The 27,760-nt window shown below is 41.0% G+C and overlaps 1 protein-coding gene across 2 annotated transcripts in view; it reads right to left on the reverse strand.

Moving 5' to 3' along the window:
- fam131ab (family with sequence similarity 131 member Ab) overlaps positions 1-27,760 on the reverse strand; it is an 86,068-nt gene that overhangs the window by 12,507 nt on the left and 45,801 nt on the right. For both annotated transcript variants that reach the window (XM_061918845.1, XM_061918844.1), the window contains exon 4: positions 8,585-8,716. In XM_061918845.1, the coding sequence (XP_061774829.1) occupies positions 8,585-8,716 (132 nt within the window). The remainder of the gene's footprint in view (positions 1-8,584; positions 8,717-27,760) is intronic.

The following is a 27,760-nucleotide window of genomic DNA, read 5'->3' on the forward strand; positions in this document are numbered from 1 at the left end:
AAAAAAAAAGAGAATCGATTCTGAATCGCACAACGTGGGAAACGCGATTCATATTCGAATCGATTTTTTCCCACACCCCTAATATATACATATAATATGTATATATTTAAATATATATACTGTATGTAACCTCTGTGAAAAGCGGGGATCAACTGTACACTTCTTGCTTTCAGTAGAAACCTTGTCAAGACTGGCAATAATGAATAGAAGGCTTTCAAAAATGATAAAACAATACACTGATGGGACTCGCAGGATCCTGCACAGCTGCAACTACAGTACTTCCCAAGAGGTGTTTACACATACCACCTATGGTTTTGTGTACATTAAACAGAAAGTACATTCAATTCCACTTTGGACCGCCACAAGGGGATTGTTCCTCTGTGTTGCCATCACAGGGTGAGGCCGTATGTGGAACAAGCTCCAGCAGTCAACTCCATAATAAACAGGACTCCTGTCGTTTTTTTTTAACTACACCCCTACCGCTAGCTAAAAGGGACAAAGTTCCACGACGCCAGCAGCAAAACAAACGTTACTTTGTATCAACAAGAGCAGAAGTTTAGCACAAGCCACCAAAGAGGACAAACGGATTCGTCCCACTGTCTCAGAACATTCCCAAAAAAGGAACAAGCATTGCTGCCTGTTGCAACTCAGCCACAATACGACTGCAAACCAGCTTCAACTGACCAGGAACTTGTGGTTTGTGGTATTATTATCAAAATCTTTGGTAAAAATATTATCAATAAGTGTGGCACTGTGTCCTGAGATTCTGTTTGGCCTTGTGATTTTAGGAGATAAACTCAGGCTATACCGGTGGTTCTTAACCTTGTTGGAGGGATGGAACCCCACCAGTTTCATATGCGCATTCACTGAACCCTTCTTTAGTGAAAATTTAAATGTTTTTTTTTTTTCAAATTCAAGACAAAGTTGTATGTTTTTGGTAACACTTTAGTACGGGGAATATATTCTAAGTAACAAAGACTTAATTTAGAGTTATTTGGACACTAGGGGGACATATTCTAAGTAATACAGACTTAATTTAGAGTTATTTGGTTAGGGTTAGAAGGTTAGGGTTATAATAAGGCCATGCCAAATAAGGTATTAATTAGTACTTAATGACTAGTTAAGAGCCAATATGTAACATATTTGCATGTTAATAAGCAACTAATTAATGGTGAATATGTTCCCCATAATAAAGTGTTACCATGTTTTTTTTTTGGTGCACAAAATCAACCGTGCATGAACATCACCTTGTTCAAACAACAAAATTAAGACAGTGCATAAACTCACAACAAATTACACACCTACAAATCAGTCAACGGTTGCCGTATCCGTAATATGCCAACAGGGAGAAGTTTGTATTTACACGATGGAGTCGGGTGTGTTTTGACCTCCGCCGAACCCCTGAGGTCGACTCACCGAACCCTTAGGGTTTGATCGAACCTTGGTTAAGAACCACTGGGCTATACATTGTGTCCACAAAGAAATCTATGGGCTTTTTGTTTGTTAGGGTTCAAGAGGTCAATGTTGAAGTCTCCACATAAGAAAGTAATTTTTTGACTGATTTCAGTAAAAGTTGCCTTAATTCAGTTCTCAAATGTATTAATGTTTGACTTAGATGATCTACATATGTTACTGATCAATATGTTTTTGCTTTTTTCATGACATATTTCAATGTTTTTTTACATTCTAAGATCTTATCAATAGCTATTGACAATTTTTTTTTTACCACTTCGTAGTTTAAGTTCTTCATGACATACATAGCTACACCCCCTCCGTTCTTGTTGGTTCTGTTAAAATGATTAATTTCATATCCTTCCAGGTCAAAATCCATTCCTATTTTAGCATCTATCCATATTTCTGAGATAGCGATACATTTGAAGGGTTCGTTGATTTGTTCCAAAAAATGCTTCTCGTTATTGTAGTTTGCATACAAACTTCTGCCATTTAAATAAATAATTGACAGTTTTTTTTTGCCTATTTTATTGTTTCCGTTTCTGTATAGTAAAAACAGTTATTCCTGGTATGAAAGAAAAAATGTGTATCTGGATTTATACCCTTATTTACTGTAGTTCAAATGCCGGACTATTGTGATCCATGCTGCTGAAGGTTTTCAGTTCCATACATTCCTGTTCACCATTAATTTGTGTTGCTCTATGAATGTCTATACGTGTAGATCAATGTGCACCTTAGTAAATATCTTTTTGTTTGGTTGATCTTCTTGTAGCGCTGTATCTTTATAGTTGAATGTCTATGTTTGTTTTCCTTCAGACTCCATTATCATTGTTGTTGTTGTTGGGAGTTATGGTATTTGTCCAGATCCTTGATGTCATTAACACTAGGACTCTTGCTTCTGTACCCCCATTCAGTTTGATGTAGATTTTGCAGTTGGTGATCCAAGTTCCCAGAATGTTCCCCCGTTTCCTCCCCAGTCGCATGTTTTCTCTGCGATTTCAACAATACGTTTAGTGAAGTACTCGTTCATGTACACATTTGTACCCTTATAGCTTTTGTCCCTATGTCCGCAATGCCATTTTGGATTTCCTGTCGGCAAGCTTCACAATGATGACTGGCGTGGTGTTGTTGCTTCGTCTTTTCAGTGAACTGCACGCATAAATGGTGTTAATATGAACATCAGGTCCTTTTGATTGCAAAAAGTTGACCACGTGTTGCTCCGTATAAGCAGCGTCCATGTTATCTGGTTCTCTTCTGTGGTCAACTGCTCTTGCATAGGATAAAGGATTGATGCATAGCTGTTAACTGATCCATTTCCTCTTTAATGTCTTCCAAAACACTGATATTTCCCAGATTGGGGATATTTTGTTGACTGGTATTAAGCCATTGTCTTAATGCAGCCATCTCCTCCCTGAATTTCTTCTATTCGGTGTTATCTAGCAGCATCTGTTGGCGCACTGCTGCTATCTCCATTTTAATGTTCTCCGCAACACTGCTGTTGTCCCAATGGGTGTTGTCTTGCTGCTTGGTATTCGACTGTTGGCGCAATGTTGCATTCTTCTCTTTCAGCTTCTCCACCTCTTGTTTAATGCTGTTTTCTTCAAGAATATTCTTAATTTCTTGTCTGAACTTTCTAAATTCCATTGTGTCATCACAAGATTCTTTGTTTCTCTGATAATCTGTTTTTGGAGATCTGCGACATCTGTTTGAACACCATTGATGATATGTTCATGAAGATTGTTGACATCTCTTCGTACCTCATTTACATCGTTCTGTAGAGTTCCTATTCGGGTTGTATGGTATACCGGTAGTAGTATAGTACCGCGATACTAACGAATCATTTTCTGTACGATACCATCTCTGAAACGTACTGGCCCAAGTCGAATTAACGTCATGACATTGCTAGTTTACGAGCAGACGAGCATGTCTGGCGGCACACAATACTTTCAAGCAGACACAGTGTGCAGACAGAAAAGGGAGAACGGACGCATTTTGGCTTAAAAACTAACGATAAAGGTGAAGTTATAACACTGAAACTCCCTCAGGAAGAGGTGCTTTAAGACAGTGGTTCTTAACCTTTTTTCAGTGATGTACCCCCTGTGAACATTTTTTTTTATTCAAGAACCCCCTAATCTGAGCAAAGCATTTTTGGTTGAAAAAAAAGATAAAGAAATAAAATACAGCACTATGTCATCAGTTTCTGATTTATTAAATTGTATAACAATGCAAAATATTGCTCATTTGATGTGGTCTTTCTTGAATTATTTGAAAAAAAAATAGATATAAAAATAACTAAAAACTTGTTGAAAAATAAACAAGTGATGCAATTATAAATAAAGATTTCTACACATAGAAGTAATCATCAACTTAAAGTGCCCTCTTTGGGGATTGTAATAGAGATCCATCTGGATTCATCAACTCAATTCTTAACATCCATTCATCCATCCTTCCATCCATCCATCCATCCATCCATTTTTTACCGCTTACCCACGGCGTGGCGCAGTGGGAGAGTGGCCGTGCGCAACCCGAGGGGCCCTGGTTCAAATCCCACCTAGTACCAACCTCGTCACGTCCGTTGTGTCCTGAGCAAGACACTTCACCCTTGCTCCTGATGGGTGCTAGTTGGCGCCTTGCATGACAGCTCCCTCCATCAGTGTGTGAATGTGTGTGTGAATGGGTAAATCTGGAAGTAGTGTTAAAGCGCTTTGAGTACCTTGAAGGTAGAAAAGCGCTATACAATTACAACCCATTTATCATTTATTTATTCCCATTGGGGTCGCTGGTCCCTATCTCAGCTGCAATCGGGCGCATTTCTTCACAAAAAATGAAATCTTTATGGAACATGTCTAGAAAAAAATCTAGCTGTCAACACTGAATATTGCATTGTTGCATTTCTTCTCACGGTTTATGAACTTACGTTCATATTTTGTTGAAGTATTATTCAATAAATATATTTAAAAAAGGATTTTTGAATTTTTTTTTTGAATATTTTTTAAAAATCTCATGCACCCCTTGGCATACCTTCAAGTACCCCCAGGGGTACGCGTACCCCCATTTGAGAACCACTGCTTTAAGACATGGCTACCAAGCTAGCGGCTAACGTCCATCCGCCATCGGCAGTGTTTTAGCTACTTCTAAATCAGTGATTCTCGCCTCCATGGCGACAAATAAACTGTGTTTCTTACAGGAATCATCCCTGCAGGACGAAGAATAGCTAAACCTACACACCATAAAATGTAAACAAACGCCATTTGTGGATCTACACCTAACATCCACTGTTATGATATCAAGTACACACATCTATCTAGTCGATACTACTATGCTTATGTCGATATTTTTTGGCATCACAACATCTTCTTTCGTTTTTTTTTTAATGTATATTAAACTCAGGAAATATGTCCCTGGACACATGAGGACTTTGAATATGACCAATGTATGATCCTGTAAAGACTTGGTATTGGATTGATACCCAAATTTGTGGTATCCTCCAAAACTAATGTAAAGTATCAAACAGCAAAATAATAAGTTCTTATTACATTTTAACAGAAGTGTAGATAGAACATGTTAAAAGAGAAATTAAAGCAGATATTAACAGTAAATGAACAAGTATTACTATTTAATTTTCTACCACTTGTCCTTAATAATGTTGACAAAATAATAGATTGATAAATGACACAATATGTTAATGCATATGTCAGCAGACTAATTAGGAGCCTTGGTTTGTTTACTTACTACTAAAAGACAAGTTGTCTAGTATGTTCACTATTTTATTTAAGGACTAACTGCAATAAGTAACATATGTTTAATGTACCCTAAGATTTTTTTTTGTTAAAAGAAAGCCAATAGTGAATTTTTTTTGGGGTCCCTTTTATTTAGAAAAGTACCGAAAAGTATCAAAAAGTATCAAAATAATTTTGGTACCGGTACCAAAGTATTGGTATCGGGACAGCAGTACTTCCTATTAACGCTTTTCAGTCCGGTTCCACCTCTAGTCACGCTGTATTGCTCCGTCGACGACTTCTTGTCGTTCTCATGTTTGCTCGGCATCGAAATAAAGCCATTCGGTCGTTAGCTTCCGTGTGTTTTTTACTCATACCTTTCACCTGCCAGGGCTGTGTCAGCCTTTCTTGTAGATCACTTGTGTGATCAGAAGTGTTTAAAATAAGTCCAACTCCTTCGGTTTTGTTGTTTATCTTTGGGTTGCTCTGCAATTTGCTTAAATATAGGAAAAATGAAACACTGTTGCTAGGCATTTCCACATTACAGAGTAGTGAATAGTAACAGCATAATAACACAGCATTTTAGTTGTGTTGATAGGCGTGAGTGTGTAACATGTATTATTATAAAATACAGCAGTGATTCTCAAACTTCTTCACCAAGTAGCAACTCGGAAAACACTTGGCTCACCAAGTACCACCATGATGACCAACATTAAAATACAGTAGCGTAGTAGGCCAAAGTATTCATTAAAAACAAAGCCGGTGTTACGGCTTAGACTCCTGCCAACGCCGCTCATCTGTCTGTGCGCACCTCGGGGCACGCCCATGGGCGCGCACATCCAGGGACGAGCCGCGCGCCAGCTGCAATCATTCACCGGCAATCATCACACCTGCCGTTAATGAAGGAGCTGCCTTCATAAGCCTGGACAACCTGGCATGCCGGCGCCGGAGTATAGTCTTCTGTTCGAGAACAGTAAGCCACGTCCTGCTTCATGTAATCCTGCTCTCGTTGTGTTTGCTCATCCGTGTTTTCAGTGCGTGTTTTCTTGTGTCGTCCCCGCAGTACCCTCCTTTGTCTTTAAAGTGAGCTGTGCGTCTCAATTTTTTCCCTGGATCTCCCTCTGGACTCTAGCTGCCTCTCTCAATCCTTGACTTCCCCCACGTGGACACAGATCTTGTCTCTTCGCTCCTGCCCTACGGACTTCTGTGTTACTTCGCTCTCCACAACATTTGGTAACACACACCTCAGCTAATCACACACATAGCCTCACACCACATACACTTTTGGATCTCCTCCACACTCCATTTCCTTAGTTTATATTCTATTGTTTGATTATTGTATATATATAGTTTGTATATATAATAAATCTATAGAGCTACAACATCCTCTAGTGTCTGTTGCCATCACCTTCCCTTGTAAAACCATAACAGCTGGGGTTTTATCTTACAAGTATATTAAATATTTTTGGCCACTGTCACATTACACACAGTTTGAACAGTAACACTGTGATTAAATATAGGAAAATAAATCATAGAAGGAGCCCAAGCACAGTTTTAGAATAACTGTTGTAGATAAGTAAATATGAGACTTCTAAATGAGGGGGAACGGTGACTCTCCTAAATGTTTCATACAGACTTGATAAATCAGCGAATGGCCGCAGGGTACGAGGCCACAGATTTCTCTAGCAAGATACATGGCCAGCATCGAGCTGGGTGTTATGACCTGCCGTTATTGGTGGTTAGATGTAATCAAGATGAAAGCTCGGATAAACACACACACACACACACAAAACCATTTGACACACACTACCTCTGCAGCAAAGGAAATCATATTAAAGTTGCAAGAGGATATCAAATTACGCAGAGGAACAAAAAAAAAAATCAGATGAAAACTGGGGCACTGGGACAGAATGATGCAGAGAGACAGCTGGGTGGACATGGTGGAGAGTTATCTGGAGCAAAGGGACCATATTAAAGGTAAAGTGAAAGCGAAAGTTTAAGTACCAATGATTGTCTCACACACACTAGGTGTAGTGAAATGTGTCCTCTGCATTTGACCCATCCCCTTGTTCACCCCCTGGGAAGTAAGGGAAGCAGTGGGCAGCAGCGGTGCTGCCATACTTGCCAACCCTCCCGGATTTTCCGGGAGACTCCCTAAATTCAGCGCTAATCCCGAAAACCTCCTGGAAGAAATTTTCTTCCGAAAATCTCCCGAAATTCAGCCGGAGCTGGAGGCCACGCCCCCTCCAGCTCCGTGTGGACCTGAGTGGGGACAGCCTGTTTTCACGTCCGCTTTCCCACTATATAAACAGCTTGCCTGCCCAATCACGTTACAACATCTACGGATTTTAATTAAAAAATGCAGACGCCGTCTGTAACAAAGTGATCTATGTTGTCTGTTGCCATCTCCTGGTGAAAGTTGTCTATAGCGTTATGGGGTTGCTTTTTGATTGGCCAACGATTTACGTGGTGTTGCGCATGCGCACCTGACGGCAAGTGAGGGAGTCTGTTCTAAAGCCCACGGTAAAGAGACGTAACTTTATCACCTTGCCTGGTTATTGACTCCAACCCAATATATTACACCGTCGACGAGCAAAATGAAGAAATGTGCTTGCAAGTTCCAAAACGAATTGAAACAAGAATTTCATTTTATCCAGGAGAGTTCGAAGGGGAAGGAGTATGTAGCCTGTAAATTTTGTAAAACGGACTTCTCCATTGAACATGGTGGCCGGACGGGTATACTCAGTCGTGAACAATCAGCGAAGCACAAAGCGTTCGCAGCGCAGCATCGTTCACAACCCAGTATTATGGGCCACCTCGCAAAATGGAGACCCGTTGGTGTAACTTATGCTGAGACAAAGATGGCTATGCGGATAACTGGAAGCAACATCCCGTTCTCCTTTACGGATGTCTACAAAATATCCGTGAAGGATATGTTACCAGATTCGGAGATCGCTCGCCAGTACGCAAATGGCAGAACAAAGGTCACTCAAATAGTGAAAGGTAAGTGTTGTTTTTTCCTAGTAACCAGCCAGCACAGTACAGTCAGTAGAATAACTGTGTTTTTATTACAGTGTATTTGATAGGTGCCGTCTGAAATTCAACTATTTATTTTATCTATATATAAAATAAAATAAATACATATCGCTAGAATTCACTGAAAGTCAAGTATTTCATATATATATATCTATATATATATATATATATATATATATATACATATATATGAAATATATATGAAATACTCGAGTTGGTGAATTGCCTGTAAATATACTCCTTCCCTCTTAACAACTCCCAACCTACCGATCTCAGGGCGGACACTCTAACCACTAGGCCACTGAGTAGGTTGTGTATGAAAAATATGAAAGAAATACATTTTAAATTGGTGTGCGCGCGTGTGTGCGTGCATATACCTGTGCTCTGTGTGGTCGGCTCATTGGCAGGCAGAAAGTCTTCATCGTATGAGTCGTCATTGGACTCGTCCCCATCAACTGATGACCAGGCCCTCAGCTTAGCCTCAGCAATGGCGAACTGCTCTGCCACACCTGCAGAAACATACACACATTAATTATTACTATAGGAACTTTTTGCCATTGTGTCGCCATGTTATACTATATTGCCAAAAGTATTTGGCCACCCATCCAAATGATCAGAATCAGGTGTCCTAATCACTTGGACCGGCCACAGGTGTATGAAATTAAGCACTTAGGCATGGAGACTGTTTCTACAAACATTTGTGAAAGAACGGGCCGTTCTCAGTTATTTCCAGCATGGACCTGTCATAGGATGCCACCTGTGCAACAAATCTAGTCGTGAAATTTCCTCGCTCCTAAATATTCCAAAGTCAGCTGTTGGCTTTATTATAAGAAAATGGAAGAGTTTGGGAACAACAGCAACTCATCCACCAAGTGGTAGGCCACGTAAACTGACAGAGAGAGGTCAACGTATGATTAAGCGCATAATGAAAAGACTTTCTGTACAGTCAGTTGCTACAGAGCTCCAAACTTCATGTGACCTTCCAATTAGCCCACGTACAGTACACAGAGAGCTTCATGGAATGGGTTTCCATGGCCGATCAGCTGTATCTAAGCCACATATCACCAAGTCCAATGCAAAGCGTGGGATGCAGTGGTGTAAAGCATGTCGCCACTGGACTAAGAGCAGTGGAAACGCTTTCTCTGGAATAATAAATCACGCTTTCCAATCTGGCAATGTGATGGACGAGTCTGGGTTTGGAGGTTGCCAGGAGAACAGTACATTTCGGACTGCATTGTGCTGAGTGAGAAATTTGGTGGAGGAGGAATTATGGTGTGGAGTTGTTTTCCAGGAGTTGGGCTTGGCCCCTTAGTTCCATTGAAAATAACTTTGAATGCTCAACGATACCAAAATATTTTGGACAATTCCATGCTCCCAACCTTGTGGGAACAGTTTGGAGCGGGCTCCCGCTGTTCAGCGTCACAAAATGCACTTTTCTTTTTGAAAAAACTAGCTTTTATGTTGTTATGTTGTGTTAAGGGAATATTTTCCCTCCTTAGAACAGTGTTTAACCATAGGGCCACAAGCGCCTCTGAAAAGGCCGACAAAAAAAATATCTGTTTCTCTGTGGTCCGTATGGGCCGAAGTAAAACTCACTTGTAGTACACTTTTCCAGTAATGACAATCAAAAACAAACAGAAGACGTCTGCCGCTTAAATCATTGAGAAGTTTCCGAAGTGAAAAAATGATGACTTACGGTAAGTGGTGAAGCTGTATTTTCCTTTACACTTAAGTTTTTATTAACAATTTGGTTAAGAAACTCGTTTATTATCATCATTTATTGAATTTATACATTTTAAAAATACATAAATGTTTAATCATTTATTTGAGTCCCTCATAACGCAGTTTATTCAGTTAGTACTTATTTTCCAATCAGCCCAAAGCTTATTTGTTAAATAAATATTATTTGTCATTAGCGCATGCTTTCATATCATTTGACAAGGTTTTAAACTGTAAGTACATTAGACATAATTATTGAATACAATTAAAATCTAGGGTAAGATGACTAATTCTGTGTTAATATTTAAGTGTACTGGAGAGGAGGCTACGCCGGATAGTCAAACCTCGGATTCTGGAGGAACGGTGTGGTTTTCGTCCTGGTCGTGGAACTGTGGACCAGCTCTATACTCTCGGCAGGGTCCTTGAGGGTGCATGGGAGTTAGCCCGATCAGCCTAGATGTGTTTTGTGGATTTGGAGATGGCATTCGACCGTGTCGCTCGAGAAGTCCTGTGCGGAGTGCTCAGAGAGTATGGGGTATCGAACTGTCTGATTGTGGCGGTTCGCTCCCTGTACGATCAGTGTCAGAGCGTGGTCCGCATTGCCGGCAGTAAGTCAGACATGTTTCCAGTGAGGGTTGGACTCCGCCAAGGCTGCCCTTTGTCACAGATTCTGTTTATAACTTTTATGGACAGAATTTCTAGGCGCAGTCAAGGAGTTGAGGAGTTCCGGTTTGGTAACCGCAGGATTAGGTTTCCCTGTTTTAGCAGACGATGTGGTCCTGATGGCTTCATCTGGCCGGGATCTTCAGCTCTCACTGGATCGGTTCGCAGCCGAGTGTGAAGCACCCGGGATGAGAATCAGCACCTCCAAGTCCGAGTCCATCGTTCTTCCCCAGAAAAGGGTGGAGTGCCATCTTCGGGTTGGGGAGGAGACCCTGCCCCAAGTGGAAGAGTTCAAGTACCAAGGAGTCTTGTTCACGAGTGAGGGAAGAGTGGATCGCAAGATTGACAGGCGGATCGGTGCGGCATCTTCAGAAATGTGGAAGCTGTATCGATCCGTTGTGGTGAAGAAGGAGCTGAGCCGGAAGGCAAAGCTCTCAATTTACCGGTCGATCTACGTTCCCATCCTTACCTATGGTCATGAGCTTTGGGTTATGACCGAAAGGACAAGATCACAGGTACAAGCGGACGAAATGAGTTTCCTCCGCCAGTTGGCGGGGCTCTCCTTTAGCGATAGGGTGAGAAGCTCTGCCATCCGGGAGAAGCTCAAAGTAAAGCCGCTGTTCCTCCACATCGAAAGGAGCCAGAGTAGGTGGTTCGGGCGTCTTGGCAGGATGCCACCTAAATGCCTCACTCGGGAGTCCAACCGGTAGGACGCCACGGGGAAGACCCAGGACACGTTGGGAAGATTATGTCTCCCGGCTAGCCTGGGAACGCCTCGGGATCCCCCGGGAAGAGTTGGAAGAAGTGTCTGGGGAGAGGGAAGACTGGGCTTCCCTGCTTAGGCTGCTGCCCCCGTGACCCAACCTTGGATTATCGGAAGAAGATGGATGGATGGAACATCCACTTAAAGATTGTGTTATAGGCAACAAAGTCAAGTTTTATTATTCTTATTATTGTATGTGTTTTATTTATTATTTTATTCGCCCTTTTTGTAATTGTATACAGTGTAAAGCACTTTGAATGGACTTGTGTACAAATTGTTCTCTAAAATGAACTTGCCCAATCCAACCCCCTTGAGGTATTGAATGTATTCTCCTTATTATTACTTATTACTTATTATTATTACTAATATTACACTGCAAACTACAACCTTTTTCAGGGATCTAGTACACAAAAAAACATACCATGTTTTTGTTTTTTTTAAAGTTCATCATCAAGTGACGGAAATCATTCAGACCATTTACAGTAAGACGCACAGGTCGTCTGCCATTTTGGTTTCAGGTCATATTTTTAGAAGCAATTGCGCCATTTTTTTTGTGTTATGTTGTAATCCAGGATGACTTTATTTTTGTCTTGAGAAAATGTCGCCGACCAACAACAAAAAAAGCTGCGAGCTGCTATTTTGACACCTTTGGTAAGATGGTTGATGGTTAGTCCTGGGTTTCTACAGGAATCAACAAATCTAATTTTTTGCTCTTTAATGCCTTTTTAATTGCAAGTTAAAACAAATGTAATGCCCTTCTCCTGCTGCAGATCATTATTATATGTAGTCAAAAGCACACAATTGTCTGTGTAGACAAAATTGTAAGCTTTTGACTTTGATCATGTTAAATAGTTGAAAAGTGGCTAAATTAAACAATAATGTAAACATGTTATATATAATATTAATGCAATGGGGACGGCGTGGCGAAGTGTGTAGAGTGGCTGTGCCAGCAATCTGAGGGTTATTGGTTCAATCCCCACCTTCTACCATTCTAGTCACGTCCGTTGTGTCCTTGGGCAAGACACTTCACCCTTGCTCCTGATGGGTCCTGGTGTGCGCCCTGCGTGGCAGCTCCCGTCGTCAGTGTATGAATGGGTGGATGTGGAAATACTGTAAAAAGCGCTTTGGGCTCCTTAAAAAGGGGTAGAAAAGCGCTATACAAGTACAACTCATTTACCAAGTAACTATTTTAAACAATAAACATATTGTTTATTACTGTAGTATTTTTTACCAGTGTAATTGGAAAGTCAATGACTTAATTACGCTTAATAGGTAAACAAACTAAATACAAATAAAATAAAATGGACTTTAATTCTCTCTTAGCAAAAAATGGACTTTAATAAATATTGAACATTTTGAAGTGCAGTTTTTTCCCCAATTGTAAAAACAATTGGCTTTATGGTTTTCAAATGCAATTGCATTAATTTTTTCATGCCTCTGGACATTGTATTTAATGTCACTTAAGGCCTTAATTTTCGCAAAATCCATTTAATGACTTAAAATGCTCTTTAATGACCGACGTAAACCCTGTAGTTGTCCACCAAATTGTTCATTAGTTGCAGCCCTAATACCAATAAAGAGATTTGTGATTAATTAATTTTGCTTCTTTATTATGCAACATGTGTTCATTTAGTTGTAGCAGTAAACATCATTAGGTAGTACACAAAAGGGCCACAAAAAGCGTCTTTCTGTGCAGAATATGGAGTTACACTATATTGCCCAAAAATATTTGGCCACCCATCCAAATGATCAAAATAAGGTGTCCCAGTTGTATAAAACCAAGCACTTGGGGATGGAGAATGTTTCTACAAACATTTGTGAAAGAATGGGCCGCTCTCTGTGATTTCCAGCGTGGAACTGTCATAGGATGCCACCTGTGCAAAAAATCCAATCGTGAAATTTCCTTGCTCCTTGCTTTATTATAAGAAAATGGAAGAGTTTGGGAACAACAGCAACTCAGCCACAAAGTGGTAGACCACGTAAACTGACAAAGAGGGATCAGCGGATGCTGAAGCGCATAGTGCAAAGACTTTCTGCACAGTCAGTTGCTAAAGAGCTCCAAACTTAATGTGACCTTCCAATTAGCCCACATACAGTACGCAGAAAGCTTCAAGGAATGGGCTTCCATGGCCGAACAGCTGCATCTAAGCCATACATTACCAAGTCCAATGCAAAGGGTCGGAACCAGTGGTGTAACGCACGTTGTTACTGGAGTCTAGAGCAGTGAAGACGCCTTCAAGTTCATATGTGAGTCAAGGCAGGTGGCCAAATACCTTAGGCAATATATTGTATGATCAAATGTGATCAATGATCAAGTAACTGTGTATGATAATACAAATATATACAGTATTATGCTCCGTCCATACTTTATCACAGATTTGTGTTAATCTGTACACAGTTACAGATGACTGTCGGCAACAAAATGCAGTTTACACAAATAATGATAGTAAATAAAATTTCAATAAGCGAAAGATTACTTCAACTGCCTGTCGATGTCTTTTGTTTCAATTCCTTTGTCTCACGTCTCCTACCTTTGTCTTTATGGCAGGTTTGAATATCTCGATTTCCTTCGGCCATCATGCTATCTATGCTCCTGTCCTTCCTTGTTACCTGCATTCGCTGTCTTCCACTTCCCATCCCTCCACTACGTCTGCTGTAATTCTACTTTCCATGAATCACCTGGGCGCTCTGTAAGTCAACACAGCCTGCGTCTCATTTCTCTGCTACGACATTGTCAATAGGAAAACAATCGGCTGTCTTGATGCTCAATATAGTCAGTGCACTCTCACAAAAGGGTTTCTGATTTATCACACTTTCCTCCTCAAACTCTCAGAAAAGAGCATTTTCTTTCTTTGTGCCTGCTTTGTATATACAGTAAGTGCTGCTTTTCAGTCTTTTTTCACATTCACATCGTTTAGACTCACTCCTCATAAACCTATGACACCCTTTAGTCCGTCCATTCAATCTCTACCGCACTTACACAGCTTTAGGCAAAAGAAGCACTTTGCGTAGACTAGGACTGCACGATTAATCAATATTGAGGTTTTAATTAATTCGATTACGTACAAAAGAGGCTGAGTAGATCAGTTTTGCATTTATTAAGTTTGCAAATGTTTTAATACACACAAAACTTTAGTAGATCAGGCCCCTACATTTTTGTTTTGGCGGTGAGGAATCCAACTTCCTTATCTCACAAAGAAAAATACTTGATTGGCTCTCCTTCGTAACTCACTCATGTGCTGTTTGAAACCTGTGATTGGATATATTCTTAACTTGTCCCAACCATTTACAAAAGAAAAATCAACGAAATACAAATCAACATTTTTCTTTTGTTTTCATTTGTTGACTATGTCTTAGTCAACGTGCATTTATTTTGATTAGCTATTGTCTTATTCTATCCATTCTCTACCGCTTGTTGCGGGGGGTTGCTGGAGCCTATCTCAGCTGCATTCGGGCAGAAGGCGGCGTACACCCTGGACAAGTTGCCACCTCATCACAAGGCCAACACAGACAACATTCACACTCACATTCACACACTAGGGCCAATTTAGTGTTGCCAATCAACCTATCCCGAGGTCTAGGGAATATAAGTTGTTGACGATAACTACGACAAAAACTTTGTCACGGCGTGGATGCGAACCCAAGATTTTCCCGCAGCAGGTTTCCCCACTCTTTCTGACAGCATGCCAGTACATGCCCTCGCACGCGCCGAGCGCACCACGCCCACGCTTCACCGCAGCTGCAGGCTGCCTGTCATCAGAGCTCCTGGCAGCAATCAAAGGGACAGCATAAGATCCAATCACTCCTTGGATCCTGCGCCGGAACGTTGTTAACTCTTGTAGTAAGCATTCACGTCTCTGGCTTCACTCCCGTTGTCCTCGCCTTTGTTGTCTTTTGCCCTTTTTTTTGTCCCTTGTCCTCCTTGCAGTGCCCGCCTTGTTCCGTGTGCTCGAGCGCTGGATCTTGACCTCCTCCCGGAAATTGGACTGCCTCCCTCGATCCTTGATCACTCGCCTGGACTCGGACATTGTTGCTTGCCGCTTGCCCTCGACTTCCTGCCTGTCCCCGGATCTCCCTTGTGCCTACCCCCTTGGTCAGAGGAATGTTTCATCCATCACGCACGTACAACATCCTCTTGAATTATTTACATAGTTAACTTTCCACTTAATCCTGCAACCAACACTTAGAGTAGCATACAAATCCCACGCAATCATCAAAGGTTACAATAAACCTGGTAACCTTAAGTTCTTTGTGGTGTCGTCTCCTTCCAACCCTCACGTACTTAAACTATTAGTCAACCAAATAAACACTGGTAATGACTAGTAAGAGCCGTGTTTTGTTGGTTTGACGGTCAATGTACGCGTTTGAGCGCCAGTCTGGGACACTTTTTTATACACGAAAATGTCCACAATTTGCGAGTAAGTTGAGGTGATGAGACAAAGTTGCGAAGTTGCACATTGTTTGTGGGAGTGGTTGAATATAAGTGAAGTGACTCCTTGGTACGTAACAGGGTTGCGGAGGCTCAGCTGGAACAAGAGCTACGTAAATCTAAAGCATCCTACCGGCTGCCCATCCAAAGGGATCATGTTGGTCTTGTTTGTGACAAAACTTCCCATGCCCGCATTGGACTTATCAGTCATACAAAACACAAACACAGTAACAAAACCTCTACAGGCCCTTTTCCACCGTAGGAACCTTTACAGGAACTTTCCTATTTACTCGGGGAAATAAGTTCCCCCTGCGTTTCCACCAAAAACTACTCTGGTAGATTTAGTTCTTCAGGAACTTAATGAGTTCCTTTAGTCTCTGGATGCTGTGGGGCTGTCATGGTTGACAAGACTCTGCAGCATTGTGTTGACACTGGGGGCGGTGCCTTTGGATTGGCAAACTGGGTGGGTGGTTCCCCCATTTAAAAATGGGAACCGGAGGGTGTGTTCCAACTATAGTGGGACCACACACTCCTCAGCCTTCCCGGTAAGGTCTTTTCAGGTGTACTGGAGAGGAGGCTACGCCGGATTGTTGAACCTACGATTCAGGATGAGCAGTGTGGTTTTTGTCCTGATCATGGAACTTTGGACCAACTCCATATTCTTGGCAGAATCTTTGAGGGTCCATGGGAGGTTGACCGATCAGTCTACTTGTGTTTTGTGGACTTGGAGAAGGCCTTCGACCGTGTCCCTTGGGAGGTCCTATGGAGAGTGCTCAGAGAGTATGGGTTATCGGACTTCTTGACTGTGGTGGTCCTCTCTCGTTATGATCATGTCAGAGCTTCGGCCGCATTCCCGGCAGTAAGTCGGACCCGTTTCCAATGAGGGTTGGACTCCGCCAGGGCTGCTCTTTGTCAAGTGTAGTTCCACCCATGGTGTTTGTTTACATTTTGACGGTGTGTAGTGAAGCATGTTTAGCTATTTCTCGTCCTGCAGGGATACTTGTAAGAAACGTACTTTATTTATCGCCATGGAGACCAGGATTAGTGATATAGAAGTCGCTAAAACACTGCCGACGGCGGATGGACGTAAGTCGCTAGCTCGCTAGCCACGTCTTCGGGCGTTTCAGTGTTCAGGCATGTGATTTGACCACAATGAAAAAGACTGAAAACATTTCCGGGGATCTGGGGGACTAAGCTCCTGGCAGCACCATTTGAAGAAAATATTTTAGTGTTTAAAGACATGAAAACATCATGAATAGAACATACATACCCCAATTATCCTAATGAATCACTGTATATGATTCAGTCCCAAAAGTATTTAGTCACTAATATTTACATCTTGTGTTCATTACACATCCACAGGTGTCACATTGATCAGTGTTATTATCTACAGTTTATTTAATGTATTACCACATGACTTCAGTTCACTTCACACATTTACTTGCTCGGAGAACCCTAACATTTCGCAAAGCAATTATTGGTTAATATTTAAAACAAACATGCGTCTTTCGCAAGCAAATATTTTTTAGCTTACCTCATTATTAACAACCCTGTCTGCAACTGAAGTGGGTTGTTTGGGTGGATCTTTCCTCTCGATGTCTACGGCAGTTGTCGATGTAAACAAAGGATGACATCCAAAAGTACCAGCTAGTGAAAAGTTTGTTCTCCTTGCTTCAAGTTGTTTCATATGTTTTTGGCGTTTCGCATGTACTTCCAAAGCCCTGAAACCTTGTGATCGATAGTCAATATTATCATGACACCACGTGCACAAAACTCTTCACGGGACGATCGATTTTCCGAATAAAATCGCCAAACAAAGCCGTAACTTCCTTCTTCCCAACAGTATCAGTGATTTCCCTTTCCATCCAGTCACATCGAAACCTATTTTTGACATGTTTATCAATTTCTTTTACTCGTTAAGCGTCCTTTCTTTCGAGAACCGACATCGTTTACATTTGGAAAATGGCGGTAATAACGTCATCATTCATAACAGATGTCCTGATTGGTCACAAGGAACATATCGACCAATCAACTACGGCGTAATATAAGCTACGTCTCGATTACAAAAGACGAATCGGCAAGTAAACGAATCTTGAATAAGGGTCGGAAAAAAAACCGGGAGATAATTTTTTTTTTACCCCAAGATTAAAAAAGACGGAATTCCGACTTTAGACGGAAAAATCCCATGCCTGGTGTTATAGCTTCACCTGTATCTTTAGTTTTTACACCAAAATGCGTCCGTTCACCCTTTTCTGTCTACACACTGTGTCTGCTTGTAGGTACTCTGTGATTATGTGCCGCCGAACATGCTCGTCTGCTCGTAAACCAGTAATGTCATGACGTGACTTGGGGGTGCGGGAACGGTAAGTTTCAGAGAAAATGATTAATTAGTATTGCGGTACTATACTAATACCGGTATACCGTACAACCCTACCACAATCTCATAAAAGACCTCCAAAATCCTGGAGGGATTGAAGAGAAAATATGTACAGTACGTATATCCCCCCCAAATGCACTTCCTCAGCATTGTTCCATGAATGTGCACTCGTACCAGGGAAAGCTGGTGCGACGCTAATCCGCAGATGTCGCACACATTTTTTTTTACAGCTCCTTCACTCTCCAGCTGCCAGTATGTCGGACCAACACACACGAACACGCAGCATTAACTACAAAGCCTGTGTCCAAATAACTCGCAGTTCCTTAGAGTGCCTTCAAAAAAAAAATATTCCATGAACCGTGTCTTTCGTTTGACACAGGTGCTCTCGCTTCACCTAAAACATGCTCACTGACATTCACCCAGCGTGTCCAGTCACCCACAGTGACGCCATCGCTGGGTTACAAGGCGACTGTTGACAAGATAACACGACTAAGCAGTTCCTGTTCTACGCATAACCTGCAAGACATGATCAGTCAAAGCACGGGTGTCCTAAGTCTGGCCCTGGGGACCATTTATGTCAAACCAAAAACATTAGACACAGCCCGCATCAGAACATTACAAAAGATGATTAGGACCACGCTAAAAAAACAATTAAATCGGCCATTTTAGGGGCTTTTAAAATGATAATGGACCCCAGTTGAGGCACTGCAGTCATTTTTAGGGGTTTTATGCTGTGGATTCCAAAAGAGATAGGTCAATCACTATTAGAGCACAAGTTTTAACTGTAAATTGTTATCAAAATTATAATCAGAAGAAAAAAAAATGAACGGCAATATCAACACAATATTTAAACTATTACTTTATTCTCTTTCACTATATACACATATATTTCAGTAAAACAAATTCAATAGTACTCAATAACTAACCAATAGCAAAATTACCATGTAATCATCATTTAAATGTGCCCGGGGACCTATCCCATGAGTTTGTAAGAATCAATAAAAAAGACCAAAAAAAAAAAACATTAAAATATAAATGTAATTTATTTAGTACAGGCATGCCGCATGGAAGAAAATCTGTCAAAATCATGGCATTAAAACTAAAAAATAAAGACAACTTCAAATTGTTTTATTGGTCCTACTTTGGCTGAAAATAGAACAAACACATTCTGAATATATTACAATAAAAATATAGAAAAATATACCGGCAGCTGTAAAGTTTAGATCCATGAAGGAAAGAAGAAAGTGAATGAATGTTCATAACTGAATACATTCACATATGCATAAAAATGTGTTTTCTTTTGTATTCCATCCATCCATCCATCCATCTTCTTCCGCTTATCTGAGGTCGGGTCGCGGGGGCAGCAGCCTAAGCAGGGAAGCCCAGACTTCCCTCTCCCCAGCCACTTCGTCTAGCTCTTCCCAGGGGATCATGAGGCGTTCCCAGGCCAGCTGGGAAACATAGTCTTCCCAACGTGTCCTGTGTCTTCCTCGTGGCCTCGGTTGGATGTGCCCTAAACACCTCCCTCGGGAAGCGTTCGGGTGGCATCCTGACCAGATGCCCGAACCACCTCATCTGGCTCCTCTCGATGTGGAGGAGTAGCGGCTTTACTTTGAGTTCCTCCCGGATGGCAGAGCTTCTCACCCTATCTCTAAGGGAGAGCCCCGCCACCCGGTGGAGGAAACTCATTTCGGCCGCTTGTACCCGTGATCTTATCCTTTTGGTCATGACCCAAAGCTTATGACCATAGGCGAGGATGGGAACGTAGATCGACCGGTAAATTGAGAGCTTTGCCTTCCGGCTCAGCTCCTTCTTCACCACAACGGATCGATACAGCGTCCGCATTACTGAAGACGCCGCACCGATCCGCCTGTCGATCTCACGATCCACTCTTCCCTCACTCGTGAACAAGACTCCTAGGTCTTTTGTATTATTTTTTTTTAATGAAGTAACATTTATGACAACCTTTTTCCAAAACACAATATAGAATGTGAGATATAATAGCATCATGCATCTTTTATTTTCAAAACGGTTACAAAAAAATGGGACCCCAAAAATTTACTGTGGGACCCCATGTTTATGACTTGATGGGGTCCCTGCTGGCAATTTGTCCAGGGTGTACCCCGCCTTCCGCCCGATTGTAGCTGAGATAGGCACCAGCGCCCCCCGCGACCCCAAAGGGAATAAGCGGTAGAAATGGATGGAGGGATAGGGTCCCTGGATCCCCATTTGGAAAATTCCTTGGACCAACACTGATGGCGTATTGGTGCCAAAATGGATACATGGATGATACAGCAGAGGATTGGGAGAATGTCATGTGGTCAGATGAAACCAAAATACAACTTTTTGGTATCAACTCAACTTGTCGTGTTTGGAGGAAGAAGAATACTGAGTTGCATCCCAAGAACACCACCCCTACTGTGAAGCATGGGGGTGGAAACATCATGCTTTGGAGCTGTTTTTCTGCTAAGGGGACAGGACGATCGATCCGTGTTAAGGAAAGAATGAATGGGGCCATGTATCGTGAGATTTTGAGCCAAAACCTCCTTCCATCGGTGAGAGCTTTGAATGGCTGACCAAATACTTATTTTCCACCATAATTTACAAATAAATTATTTAAAATTCCTACAATGTGAATTCCTAGATTTGTTTTTGACATTCTGTCTCTCACAGTGGAAGTGTACCTATGATGAAAATTACAGACCTCTGTCATCATTTTAAGTGGGGGAACTTGCACAATCGGTGGCTGACTAAATACTTTTTTGTCACAACATGGCTTGGACGTGGTTTGTTTCTTTGACGCAGATGAGAATCAGCACGAGCGCGGCATGGACGTGAGTACATGGTTGTTTATTTAAACACTAAAATAAAAAATAAACAAACTAAGGGCGCTCAAAAGGAGGTACATACACTTGGCTATGAACAAACAAAAGACTAGCATAAATGCTGCAAACTACAAACATGAAACAAAAACACTTGCTCGATTGGCATGAATGATAATGACTATAAACAAAACCAACACAATAGCATAAATACACAAACTTACAAGGCATAGAACTGGACGAGGGCATGAAGGAGGTGCAGCAAGGGTAGCGTGTGTGCGTGTGTGAAGATCCCAGGAAAAAGACAAGAAAAAGAGTGACTTAAATAGCTATGATCATTAGTGAAAACAGGTGTGAGGCTGAGAACAGGGAAGTGACTGAATGTCCAAAATCAAAACATAACATGACAAAACAAAACATGATCCATAGGTGTGACATTTTTTGCCCCGCTGTATCTGAAACAGTTATCCCATGTATGCATCATAGTGTTTGTAGCCAAAGCAAATGTACAACACTTGTCCCCAACAACAACAACAACACAGATCTAACATCATTAAAATTAGGAAGATAATTCCTTCGTGGGCCAGATTTGGCCCGCGGGCCTTGACTTTGACACCCCTGCTGACACCACCCTTGGTATTAACACTACTGGTATGTAGATCGATTCACCCTCACACTATGTGTACACCTGGCCATGACACAGCATATTACCCTCGCTCTAGATATTTAGATAGTGCTTTATTGATTCCTTCAGGAGAGTTCCCTCAGGAAAATTAAAATTCCAGCAGCAGTGTACAGAATTGAGATTGAATTTAGAATAAGAACAAAAATAAAAAGCAACAATAAGAATAAAAATATAACAGTAACGTCACAATATAACAAGAGAAACTAGGCAGTAGTGACCATGTTATGGAAAAGTATTGCACTTTATTGTTTTACATCCCCTGTCATCCTAGTACCCTCCCTAGACCAGGGTTTCAAAGACTGATAGTCACAAACACAATGCGACCCGCAGCATATTGTCGAAATAAAATCAAGCAAAAAAAAAAAAACGCAGTAAAAATGTCATAAAAAAAGAGCAAAAGTACATAAGGTAAAGAGAAAAAGATAACATATTGATAATAACAACTAAGAATAATACTCTGTCATGTATAACTCAAAGTAGACATTTCTTTTATTTTTTAAATAAATAACATGTATGTTTTTACCTTTTGGTTATTATTTATTTATTTATGTTAAATAAGAAAAATGGCCGCTCAAATGGTTTGACTTTTTGTTATGCGGCCCCTTGGTAGAGTTTGGACACCCCTGCTCTAGATTTATTCATCGAGGTGTTAGTTTTGTTATGACGGCGGTTAGCAGCTGTCGGCTTGATGTCAGGATACAGAGAAGGTAGACAATAGTGCAAGTAGGCGGTCCCTTCATTAGAATAAAAGTAACACAGGTCAAGCAGGAACTCAGAAAGCAACAGAAGACTTTGACATACAGAAGATAATGAACCCACAATGAAGGAGGGGACAAAGTGGAACTACCGTATTTCCTTGAATAGCCGCCGGGGCGCTAATTAATTTAAAACCTCTTCTCACTCCTGCGCTTATTCAAGGCATGCGGTATAAGTAAGCAGGCGCTAATAATTTTAAAACTTCTTCTCACCCCTGCACTTACCAATGGCATGCAGTAAAAAATTGAGTGTGATAAAAAAAAAAAAAAATTATGAAAAATTCTTCTGCGGCCGCAGCCCGGTGGTTGGGGACCACTGCTCTACAGCATGTCATTGCGACCGCCTTTACACTACGCTATCTGTGCGCCGGCCGGACGCATGCATTTGGCTGCTTCTAACACGAGATTGCAATGCATACTTGGTCAACAGCTTTTACACTGATGGTTGTGATATAAACAAGTTTAAGACTCTTACTAATATATGCCACACTCTGTGAACCCACACCAAACACATTTCTGGAGAACATCGACTCTGTAACACATTATAAATGCAACATAAGAATTACCCACACCGCCATGCATCCATGACTCTTGGCTATATTATACACGCGCCCCCAACCCCGGCCACCTCAACCGACGCACGGGGGGGTTTGGTGCTTTTGGGGTGTATAATGTATAATATAGCCAAGAGTCATGGATGCATGGCATTGTGGGTAATTCTTATGTTGCATTTATAATGTGTTACAGAGCCGATGTTCTCCAGAAATGTGTTTGGTGTGGGTTCACAGAGTGTGGAGCATATTAGTAAGAGTGTTAAAGTTGTTTTATATCACAACCATCAGTGTGATCTGAATAGCTGTGGAACAAGACCCCTGGTTTACACGTAGTAAAAGCAAAAAAAAAAAACCTCCTACGCCATTTTGAAAATGACAACAGGGGAAGCGTGACATCACGATTTTGACCCGGTGGTAAAAGCAAGCATGCGCTAATTAAATTTGGGGAGTGAGTTTGACCCGGCAGTAATTCAAGGCAGGCGCATATTACATGCCCGGCGGCTATTCAAGGAAATACGGTAACTAAATACAACTCATTTACAGTGAGGAACAGGTGTGCTGGCAAAAGAAGAAACAGAAACAAAAATGTGCTGTAAAACACAAAGACCAAATAGGAAATACTGACAAAACAAGAGCAGCAAGACAGGAAATGATACCAAACACAGGAAATACCGAACAAAGCCCAAACTGTCTTGTGGGATCATGACAGATGACCTGATATTAGCTAATTACTTTCTGCTCTCGAGAGATTCCATTTACACTTCCTAAAGTTTACCAAGCACTTATTTCTTGCTGTGGTTTACTCGGTGTGTTTACACTGTTTCTGATTAAGTACATATTAATGCCTTATCCTGCATGGCCTTATTATACAACCAGTAAGCCATCAACTAAGAGTCTTCCCTCAATAACCTCAGCATTATTGCTTATTAGTAACCCTAACCTTAACCCTTATATGTTCCCCTGGTGTCCAAATAACTCTAAATTAAGTCTTTGTTACTTTAATAAGCAACTAATTAATGTTGAATATGTACCCCATACTAAAGTTACCCTCCTTTATTCTATTTGCACGACAGGCTCATCATCTATTCTATTTTTCTATTTATTCTATTCTATTGATTATTTATTCCTATTAATAACCGACCCCACTTATTGATTATTCTATTCACATTAAAGGCCTACTGAAACCCACTACTACCGACCACGCAGTCTGATAGTTTATATATCAATGATGAAATATTAACATTGCAACACATGCCAATACGGCCTTTTTAGTTTACTAAATTGCAATTTTAAATTTCCCACGAGTTTCTTGTTGAAAACGTTGCGAAATGATGACGCGTCTAGCAGCACCGAACACGGCAAAAAGTCGTCTCTGTTCGTGGCGTAATTACACAGTATTTTGGACATCTGTGTTGCTGAATCTTTTGCAATTTGTTCATTTAATGATGGAGACTCTAAAGAACAATGGTGTTGGTGGAAAGCGGTGGATTGCAGCTGTCTTTAGCACCAAGACACAGCCGGTGTTTCTTTGTTTGTTGTGAAGCAGAGCGGTCAAGCGAACATGTTTTCTCTACGTCAACCAGCATGTCTTTGGATGGGAAAATTGTGATATTAGGTTTTATCGGAGAAATCAGTGGATTATGGGACTTCCTCCTGCAGTAGCTGTCAAAAAAGACAGCTGTGAGCTTGGCTCCTCGGCTTCTCTCTGAGACACTGCGTGTTCACCGCAGCCATCCGACCTCGAGGTATGTCTTTAGAATCTCACTAAAACACTATTAAAACAATAAGCAGATAAGGGATCTTCAATAATGATCCCAGTAAATGTGTCTAATTACATCTGAAACGCTCACACTGCCGCCCCCCGGAACAGTCGCTTTTTTTTTTCTTTTTTTTTTTTTCTAGTCCTTCCCTATCAATATCCTAATTCACGAATCTTTCATACTCGCTCAAATTAATGGGGAAATTGTCGCTTTCTCGGTCCGAATTACTCTTATTGCTGGTGGCTCCCATTATAAACAATGTGAATATGTAGGGCTTTTCTATTGGCGACCAAAAGTTGCGAACTTTATCGTCGATGTTCTCTACTAAATCCTTTCAGCAAAAATATGGAAATATCGCGAAATGATCAAGTATGACACATAGAATGGACCTGCTATCCCCGTTTAAATAAGAAAATCTCATTTCAGTAGGCCTTTAACGTGTACATACGATCGTTCTCGAGGTACTCAATGGGATAACTGGGACCTAAGGCACTTAATTTTGGGCCTTCTGATATGAAAATAAAGTTATTTGAATACACCTTGACGCAACTCTTGGATTTAGCAGCGTCCTCACCCCGCCACGCCTACTGAATTGGTAATTGAGTGAAATTAATATGCAACTGTTTTTACATTATAGAGCTATTAAGTTAAAGTTAAAGTACCACTGATAGTCACAAACACACTAGGTGTGGTGAAATCACCCTCTGCATTTGACCCATCCCCTTGTTCCACCCCTTGGGAGGTGTGGGGAGCAGTGAGCAGCAGAGGTGGCCGCGCTCGGGAATCATTTAAGCCCCAATTCCAACCCTTGATGCTGAGTGCCAAGCAGGGAGGAAATGAGTCCCATTTTCATATTTTTTGGTATGACTTGGCCGGGATTTTAACTCTACTCTACCGATTTCAGGGCTAACACTAACCACAAGGCCACTAAATCAACCAAATTGTATAAGTAAACAAATATTTTACATGTATTTGCCACACCGGAATATAAACCATAGTGAAATACCGGTGCAAAATATTTTGTAAATGATTATTGACATTTCTTCATTGTTTCCAAACAGTGCCTGTACCACGGCAGTAACACGGCTGACCAAACAAAACAGAAGTCATCGTCATGGAGCCAGTAGCTGTGGAAGTTTGCTATCCAGTCAGCTAAACAGACTCAACAACTCCACGGTGATTATTTTAGTGAATTTACTGAGGAATTTGTGAAACTGAATCAATACAAAATGAATGCCATTGCAAGTTAAAAAATACTAACACAGACACTTGTAAACGTGTAAGCATATTCTCTAACAGCTTGATTACTATACGATAGCGCATACAAATATGCATGAAATGATTTCTGCAGATATCCCACATGGGACGGTTTATCCATCCATCCATCCATTTTCTACCGCTTATTCCCTTTCGGGGTCGCGGGGGGCGCATGAATTGTTTTAGATATTGTAAAACTTACAAACGTTGCATACAGTGATTAAATGTGGAAGCATTATTGTAGCAAAATTATTTGCAAACGTAAGTAGAGAGCTTATCGAGGGCTTCTTTCTGATTAGAGAAACACACACAACTTAAAACACACGTACACGGATCTAAAACACACATACGTGGATCCAAAACATACTTTACGTGGATCTGAATACACACACTCGGATTGATGTACAGACACTCAAATTAGTACACACACACGCAAATAAGATTACACACGCACTGATTGAGATATTCGTTTGAAAAAAATTTTGCTACAATAATGCTCCCATAATTAATGAAGAATCATTATAAAGTCATGAAACAGGAAATGCATTTTCAACCCGCAGCACCTGCAGTGAGCGAACTCATTCAAAAGATGGCGCCATAGCTCAAACAATAACACACCTTACCAGTGTATGTCTGTGTTATATAAAAACTATTTGTTGAATACAAAACATTATGGCCAAAAGCGCAGAAAAAAATCCATAAATTATCCGCACCGTTTTGTAAGCTGCAGGGTGCAAAGCGTTGGAAATAGTCTGAAAAACATGGTATTTACATTGAAAAGATTGCTTGAACACGTCTTTAAAGGGATAATTGTGCTTGATTTGGTGAATTTATACCCAAAATACACTTGTTTGTGTTTTTTCAATATTCCGCTTAGATATATCAATATATCGTGGATTTGTCTCTGTGCGTGACTATATTGTGATATTCGGGTATACGTTCTCATGCAGTTGCTTTTAGCTGCTGGCATTACACTACTTGCTCTTCCCACTCTTTGTTGTATGTCCTTCTCACAGACAGCAAGCGCGCCTTCTTACATACGTCACATACATAGAGGCCCTTGCGCAGCAGAGAGGTAGCAGCATGGGTAATGTTAGCTGTGGTGAGAGTGGTAATACGAGAGAAAGAAGGTGCAAGTCTGGTAACAAATGAAGGAAGAATTAATTCCCAAGAAATACAGCAGGGGGTCCATCGTCTGGCGGTGGTTAGGCTTCAAGTGGGAATATGTCGAACAGACAAATGTTATTTTTCAAGTGTGGGGCAAAAGCGTTGCTACAAAAAGTAGCATTACTGCTAATATGTAGCATCATTTGAAAAGTCACCTGCTAGAGAATGAAGAGTGCTTACTCCGCATATCAAAATCTCCATTCGGTGCCACACCCCCACACCATCTAAATGCCGAGGCAAACATTTCCAGATCAACACCGTGTGAAAAAAATAGTTAACAACAAAAGGAGATAACGTTTGCAGTAACCTACCACGTAGCAAAGGACAAACACTATTTGATTTCCTATTATGCAGCTCATTTTTATTTGACAGTTATTGAAATATCTTGTGGGACATCATGCACAAAAGTGCACTTTATTGGTTTTAAACTATTGTAGTGGCGTTCTGTACAAAAAGTGAACTTTGTAAGCCTACTGAAACCCACTATTACCGACCATGCAGTCTGATAGTTTATATATCAATGATGAAATATTAACATTGCAATAGATGCCAATACGGCCTTTTTAGTTTACTAAATTGCAATTTTAAATTTCCCGCGAGGT

This window comes from Nerophis ophidion, linkage group LG13, assembly GCF_033978795.1.
Source record: "Nerophis ophidion isolate RoL-2023_Sa linkage group LG13, RoL_Noph_v1.0, whole genome shotgun sequence".
NCBI lineage: Eukaryota > Metazoa > Chordata > Actinopteri > Syngnathiformes > Syngnathidae > Nerophis > Nerophis ophidion.